The sequence below is a fragment of the Poecilia formosa genome, unplaced genomic scaffold (genome assembly GCF_000485575.1).
Source record: "Poecilia formosa unplaced genomic scaffold, Poecilia_formosa-5.1.2 Scaffold39, whole genome shotgun sequence".
Taxonomy (NCBI): domain Eukaryota; kingdom Metazoa; phylum Chordata; class Actinopteri; order Cyprinodontiformes; family Poeciliidae; genus Poecilia; species Poecilia formosa.
In genome coordinates, this window is record NW_006799978.1 from 575,004 (window position 1) to 583,123 (window position 8,120).

Genomic DNA, 8,120 nt, shown 5'->3' on the forward strand with positions numbered 1-8,120 from the left:
ATTGTTATTATTATTACTATTAATAATAGATAATTATTATTATTACTATTATATATATTTTATTTTTTAACTTTTTTATGTACAAAACAAGTCGGGGAATATATTCTGGTATAACAATTTCTGTAATCTATAAATGTAACACAATCCTATTGCTGCAACATATAAAATATATGCAAATAATCACTTCTAAAGAAAAATATATGCGTCCTCCAAAAAGAGTAGAATTTTAGTTTTGTTGTTTTAAAATATCTGACATTATATATATGAAAAAATGATCTAATATTTGCTGAGTTGTCTAAAACATTTTGTCAGTAAAAACTAAGATCACCCACCTCTCCACCCACACACACAAACACACACTAAACCTTTGATCCCCCTGCAAAACTGTTGCAAATGGCCATCCAGCAGCAGCAGTGCGTCTTATTTCCACCGCCTCCCTTTGGGTTTTATTCATTAGGCTCCTCACACTAACCCATTTGCTATTCATGGCGAACTTTGTCTCCTTTTCTCTGCCTCTTTTTAAACAAACCCGGGTTAAGAGTGGCAGATGCGTGGCCATTATTACCCACGGCTGGGTGGAAGCTGTTTTATGTGAGGCAAAGGCGGGTTAACCTAATCAATCATGTCGACCAGTTGTGTTAAAGACGATTCATACAGAAGGAGGAAGAAAACATATGGCGCAGGAGCTGGACGAGAGCTTTTCTTAACACCGCGAACAGACCGGGACCTTATTGTGACAAGATGCATTCAATGCCGTCCCAAATAATGGAAATAAAGGCGGTGGATGCCTGCTAATTGAAGTCATGGCACTTTAAAGCTGAATAGCAGGGGTCAGTGAATGCAAAAGTCACATCTTTACCGAGAGAGGAAGATTTTTAACTTCCTCAGTCTGTCTGATGGGAATCTTTGCAGAGTTTTTAAATAACTGCTAAAAACCTCGAGTGTGGAGAGAATACGAGCTTCTTAGCACTGTAAATTATTTTAAAAAATCTACATATTTCATTATTAATTTCCTATAGTGCAATAATGTCCCACTTGTCTCCACTTTAGGGAAACCACACATCCAGTGTCGCTGAAAGCTGCTTGAAATACAATATAACCTTTATTTACATAGATGCTGATTAAATAGAACGTTACAATAAAATTATCGCATAGGATGTTTGATCTATATACAGAACTCAAAGCGGGTCAGAAGTTGGTGCAGTTGTTGTCGGTTGGCGCCTCTAGGAGGCCTGCACGCTTGCAGAGATTTAAAAAAAATATATGGACAGAGGGCGATATTAAATCAAATCAAAAATAGGATTAATTTGAGATATTTGGCAACTGGACAATGTGAATTAATGGCGCATTAAGCAATAATTGCACAACGTTTATCTTCGCCTCTAAAGGCGATTAACCTCTGAAAAATTATAATTTCAATTTAAATGTTGCCACGCTCTGCCTGAAAGAAAACCAGATATGTCCCTCATGTATTGAAACTTAAACAGGAGGGATTCATTATTAGTCAGATTAATAAATTAAAGTGAAGAAATAAAAAAAGGAAAATTATCCCGAATGTTCACATATGTGTGTATTCTCCTTTTATCAATATCCGTGCAAAAGTTTGGGAAGAAAAAAAAAAGTCCCTTTTTTGTTTTTCTTGTTTATGAAAATTCCAGTCCCCTCCTGACTGTTAATCGTCCACCTCAATCTCTTCATCATCCTCCGAAAACTCATCCGTGGTTTGGTCTCTGGATGAGGAGGGGGACTGTGGGAAGGCTCGGTGTCCTTGTGAGGTTGGGGAGACGCTGGGTGACCGGGCCCCGGGGCCCCCACCCTGTGGGTCCTCGATGTTGTCCATGCTGACGAGCTTCTGCAGGGTCTGCGGAGTGATCTTCTTCAGCGACTCCACGTCCGCCTTCATCTCCTCCAGGTCCCTCTTGAGCTTGGCCCTGCGGTTCTGGAACCAGGTGATGACCTGCGCGTTGGAGAGTCCCAGCTGCTGCGCGATTTGGTCACGGTCGGCCGGAGAGAGGTACTTCTGATAGAGGAAGCGCTTTTCCAGCTCGTAGATCTGGTGGTTGGTGAAGGCCGTCCGCGACTTTCTCCTCTTCTTCGACGTCTGCCGCTGCCCGAAGGAGTTCAGGTGCTCCCGACCTTGGAGGAGGGGGTGAGAGGGAAGCATGGGAGAGGAATCAAAAATCTGCAACTCGGAGCTGACCTCTATTTGCCTGAAATTTAAAGTAAAACAATTTTTACTTTACTTTTACTTTATTTTTATTTTACTTTTCTTCCGAATTACTTCCGTTCATTTGGCAAACTTTGATGGAAGATAAATTATCATTTTAAATACTAAAGAATTAAAAAATGCTGCAAAATTTAGTTGAACTAAAATTTTTACAATTTTCCCTTTCATATAGTAAAATTTCAACAAATTAATAATTTTTATAGTTGAATATTGACTTGAAGTGATTATAGTTTTACTTTTAATATCTTAGCCATGCTTATCTGTCACACTGTCAATGTAGCGCTGTATGTAAGCCAGAATGGTGTTGATCATAAGTTATCTGCCGTCTCGACCTGGTGTTACTCGAATTTATCAGTTTATAAGTCACGTGAAGCCTTATTTCCACGTATCGTTTTTATCCCAACACATTCCCATGCAGCTGTCCTGGCATGTCCTCATTAAAAGTCAAAACAATCCTCCAGTATTTTTGCCTACATGTTCTCATTTAAAATCGCTCTCTTTCTAGCTTTTAATGAAAATCCGTAATTTAATAAGAAAAGCGCGCAGCTACCTTCTGCTGCCTGGATGACGCTGACTTCTAGACCCTTGAACGTTTTGCTGGCCAGCTCCTCCAGCGCGCAGAGAGGCGAGGACGGAGTGCTGATCCCGTTTCTTGCCGCGTTGGAGCCCGTGACTTTCTCCAGCACACGCGGCGGACAGATGCTGGCCACCGACTTCTTCACTGAGGGTTTGTTGAGGATATCCTCGATGCTGAACGGCGTCAGCGGCTTGTTGGAGTTGGCCGGCGGCGGCAACTGGTCCAGCGGAGCCCGCCTCCGCTCCTCGCCGCCGGACTGCAGCACAGACCCTGCCTTCATGTCTTTACTGGAGGTCATCGCACTCCCGCAGATATCGCTGCTCTCAAGGAAAAAAGTTGATTATTTCATTCAAATAGCAGATTTAAAACGTCCACAAGCGTTTCCTCTAGAGCTCGGGGCTCTGGTAGAACTCCGCTGTAGCTCAATGCTTCGAGTCCAAAGCTGGAAACTTAGCTCGCCTGAGAGCCTTCCTCCAAAATAACCATGCTTCGGGCGTAGTTGCAGAGGCAGCCGCGCTGTATTCCCCTCAGAGCGTCCCGATTCCTCTGCCAAACTCCATGCGGATCTTTAGAAAGTAGCTAACTGGAGGTGGTGAATCCCTGAAAGGGGGAGAAGGGGGAAAAAGGCTTCCAGGCACCAAGAAAAGCAAAGCGACTGCTAACGACTTATTGTTGATTGGGCGAAGTTCAATTAGAGAAACACTACACCACTTGGTGACCCGCTGCTGCGTCTTAAAGGGCCGGAGCAGAAGAACTAATTGGACGTGGGGAATAGGAGGAGTCTGGTGCTGCCTTGAAATGTTTATGCATCTGTTTCCCTCTGTTGCTGTAGTCCTGTAGAAAAGCAGAGTCGATGGTCAAATCAAAGCACGTTTTCATCATGGAAAAAGGATTGGAACAAAAGCAAGCTTCACATCTCTGTCATATTCTTGCGTAATTGCGCACCGAGCTGTTTGCATAATGTGCGAATGTGGCCCCCTGTTGCACATGGACTGAAAATCAAGCACAATAAGAAAATTTTAGCCTATTTCCATGCATCCCAATCAGTTTAGCGTAAATATGATTATTTTTATTGTTTATTTATTTTGGCGAGAAAAAGCCTGTAATTTGAGAATAAATACGCGTAAGAAATGCTTATTTAATAAGGTATGACCTTATAAATCTCTGGAAAAATCATCTGAGGCAACAAATTTAAATTAATTCAAACGAATATGAAGTAGGAGGGGAAAATACAAATCACATTGTTTTTGGTTTTCCCGTTTTGTGTGAGATGGGTTATTTTACTCCCGGTATTTCAGCCATGCTCCAGTGTGTCCCCGCAGGTGGAATCCAGTGTAACTCAATATGCGGTAGCGTGAAATAAGCGAGTAATAAAGGTGACGCCGTGCTATGGCTTCCAGTCTGACGACGCAGACTGAATTTTCTGAAAGGAAGTCAGAAAAAGGAAAGCGATTAGAGAGAGCCGCGCTTGGACGCACGGGAGAGATCAGCAGGTATGTCTGTCCGGAGGAAACGCACATTGTTTTCTGTCAGGTGCGTTTGGTTTATTCTCTTCCGTTTGGATTTAGATTCGTTTAAATAAAAAAAATTCAGCAGAAGCTGTGAGTAAGCTTTTTATGTAAACAAAAAAGTACAAAATTTTATGTCAGTACCTTTTATAAACCCCTTCAAAACAAAATTAGGTAAAATATGACAACACTAAATCATAATTTCCTGCCAAAAGGTTAAATTAAAGAAACACTAACTGAGAATGCAAACTTGTTTTATTTATTTCCAACGCTGCCGGGAGGAGGCTGCCGCTCATGAAGCCACTGCGGAGAGTCTTGTGCCAACAGCAGCATATGGTGACACTGGTTTAGGGACGGAGTTGTAAAACAGCAGGAAATTCTATTATCAGCCGTGGAGGTCCACCCTCTGAGGCTGCTTTGAATACATATTTCTCCATAACGAGCAGGAGCTTGCGGGGATAAATTCAGTTAGAGGGAATTTGGAGAGAAACGCGTATCGTCTTGGAGAAAGTTCCGGGAGAATGAAATGATGTTAATATCAGAGTGAGGCTAATTTCAGCGGACACTTTTTGACTTGAATTTGAAATTAGATGAAACGGGAAGGGAGGTAAGTTTGTATGAGCAAAGTTTAGGAGAAGAGATTATTTCTGTTGTATGGATTAAATAAAAAAAAGTGAATATTTTTAATCCCCGAATTTAGACAAGTATTTATTTATTTTAACCTGGATAGTTGTTAAAGTGTCATATTTTATTGTTTATTTTCTATCTGAACATTAATCCTGGAGACTTACAGAAAGGTCAATAATATTGAACATTTAAGAGGAATCTTTCAAAAGACAAACCTGCATAACCCCCGCACGGGACTTTCAGTGTTTTTTTCTTCTTCTTCTTAAATCATTATCTTTTAAATGTTTTGTGGAGCTACTTAGTGTTTTTTCACCCTTTGGTCTAATTTGAACGTTAATTAGAAGCAGAAAGGTTGACATCATCAATCACCAGCTCTTGATGGATTTAATTGGAAGATTCGCTTCGCTTTAACCTCCCATCAGAACGGCCTTCTCGCGTTATAATGTGCTGCTTGACGTCCGTTCACTTCTCAACTGATTTCGTTTGGGTGTCATCCTGTCGGCGGGGATGATTCATCAGAAAAGCAAATTATTTTAATTTCGATCCCCCTCCGCCCCCCGCTTTGCAAATTCACAAACCTTCCAAAAGCTAATAATAGAAATAACAATAATCAAAAGAGCCAAATGTGTGTTTTTGTCCACCAGCTCAGTAAAATCCAACCTCTCATTTCAACAGCCGTGCTCAGGTTAATCACTAAATCAATTCCCTGCATGACAAAATTACTTCAATCCAGATCCAGATCATCCTCAGTCGGAAATGAAAAAAAAAAGAGCTCTAACAAATACAACAAACAGCTGCGGTAAGAATCTTAACAGATAAGCTGTCGTTTGCGCAGCCGCAGCTCATCATTACACCTAGTTATCCTTTTTATTTGCACAAAAAGAGAAAAAAGGGAAAAAAGGAGAAAGCACAACAAAGAAAAAAATATTTTGTGTGCCTTACAGCTTGGTACAACAAAAGAAAGACAAATAATCTACTTTACATTAAGGACGAGTTCATCCTTTACGTAAAGGAGATTATTTAACGTTGATGGTGTTTTTCCTAATCTAAACTGGTGCTGAAGTTTGTTTCAAAATCCCTTGAAAATTCAGGACATTTAAAAGAGTTGCAGGGAATTTGAGACCAATCAGCAAGTCGACGTAATCTTGATAAATAAATTATGTTTACTGTGTGGAGGCCGCTGTCACCGCGCACCGCCGTGCAGCCTCTGCTGCTGCAGTGTGTGTTTTTTGTTTCCAGCCCTAAAGCCTAAAGCGGCCGGTTTCCTCTGTGAAACAGCGCGGCTGCTGAAGGAGTCTGATGGAGGACAGGGCTGCTGCAATGTGACTCCATGTCAGCTGAACGGTCCGCACCTTGGTTACATTTAGCAGCTTTACAACGTTTGAGAAAAATATGGATCAGTCGGGGAAAGATAACAGGTGCAAAATCTAAAAACAATTAGTCTGAAGTAAAAACATTACGAATTTAGATTTTCTTCTTTTTACGTCAAATAGATGAAGTGACGTTTTCGATCTCACGTTTGCTCGAGAGTCCCAACAGGTTAAGTGACGTCGAAAGGTGAATGTCTTCTTTTAAACTTGCTCTCTAGCACATTGAAGTGGTTTCATTGGCTCAGACACGCAGGTGCGCATGTTCTCCACTTCCGGCGCCCCTTCACGTCAGCGCGCCCTGGGTTCTTATTGGTCACTACAACCCCGTCCATGTGAGACACCGTCCTCACCGCTGACGCTCAGGGTTTATATATGGCTCCGAGCTGGTTCTGATTGGAATTTTGGACCCAGACAGAAATGACTGATGGAAGCCTTATTTTATGATCATTGTCAGAATGGAAGGTTTCAAACTGAGACCTGGCAGTTAAGATTAAAGCTGTTTGAACGTGTACATTTCAGATCACTCTGTTTCCTTTTTGTTTAGCACATTCATCAGTTTTAGGTGAACATTAGTGGCCCAGCCTAAACTCACTAAAACTAAATTAGTTTTCAGATAAAACTAATTGAGTCCACTGGCGAAAATCTAGTCACTATTACTGACCAGTTGTAGTTTCTTTATTTTTTTAAAATAATACATTTGATAAAAAAAAACATACTTGAAGTTATTATACAAAAATACAATAAAAAAATATTCACATAATAAATTTTCAGTTACTAGCCATTACTCACAGTCACGTAAGGCACAAATATTCTGATTACAAAATAAGACCAAGAAATTATTTAATAAATTATTCTACAGCACTTTTCCGTTGTTAGTAGGCTGTATATGTACAGCACATATTTGAGTGTATGTTTGCTTTTGCCCTTTTCAATTTGTTTTTAAAATCAGTAAAAAAAAATTAAAAGAAAATAAAAAAATGGTCCTACATCCATTCCTTCAAGATCAATCTTCAATTCATTACAGGAATAATAATTGTCATCATCACTATAACTAATTAACTAACTAAACAAAAACATATCATCATTATGTTTCTTCATTAAACATTATGATAATTAGTTGTAATTTAACCAGCAGTTTTCTAGTGTTCAAGGTCACAAATGATTTGGTGCTGCTGTTATGTTATATTCATGCACCATGAATGTAACACACCTGTTTGCATCAGAAATACAAGGAGTGATTTCTGCTCTGACAACATTTGCACTGACTGACGGGTTGCACCGATTCCTGACCAGTTTCCAATGCCAAACACCTTCAGTTTATTTCAGGGCTCCCTGCAGGTTCAGAGCTCCTCTCCTGGGAGTGGACTGCGGTTGTCCTTGTTGCTTTGTAATGGCCCCCTGGGGCCTATTTAAGCTCATAAAGAAGGATAGGTGGGAGGCTTTAGCAGGATTACAGCATCTTGTGTGAATGTTTCTCCTGTTTAACTCCTGACTGGCTTCATTATTGTGTAATTAGCCCTGCTGACCGGCGATACATGTAATGTGATACTCAACATTAGATTTATACTGTTTATGTGCATGTTTGTGGCCTACAGCCAACTCGTTAAAGAAGAGCCATTAATATGACAAGTGACACCGCAGCCCTGTTGCAATAACATCATCATTTATGTTTCTGAAGATTAGAGAAATATAATTCTAAGTTGCTTTAAACTAATGAGATGTTGGTCATGTCTAATGTAGCTTTGTGTTCACACTCAACTCTAATATTTTTATTTACAAAAATGTAGACTGTAAATCATGATTTAATTAAT

The 8,120-nt window shown here is 40.2% G+C and overlaps 1 protein-coding gene across 1 annotated transcript; it reads right to left on the reverse strand.

Annotated features, from left to right (window-relative positions):
- Positions 1–1,087: 1,087 nt before the first annotated feature.
- lbx2 (ladybird homeobox 2) lies at positions 1,088–3,863 on the reverse strand. The gene is made up of 2 exons (XM_007550985.2): positions 2,778–3,863; positions 1,088–2,136 (listed from the first exon to the last, which is right to left on the reverse strand). The coding sequence occupies exons 1-2, from the start codon at positions 3,100–3,102 to the stop codon at positions 1,673–1,675; spliced, it is 789 nt and encodes a 262-aa protein (XP_007551047.1). The 5' UTR covers positions 3,103–3,863; the 3' UTR covers positions 1,088–1,672.
- Between the last annotated feature and the right edge of the window lie 4,257 nt (positions 3,864–8,120).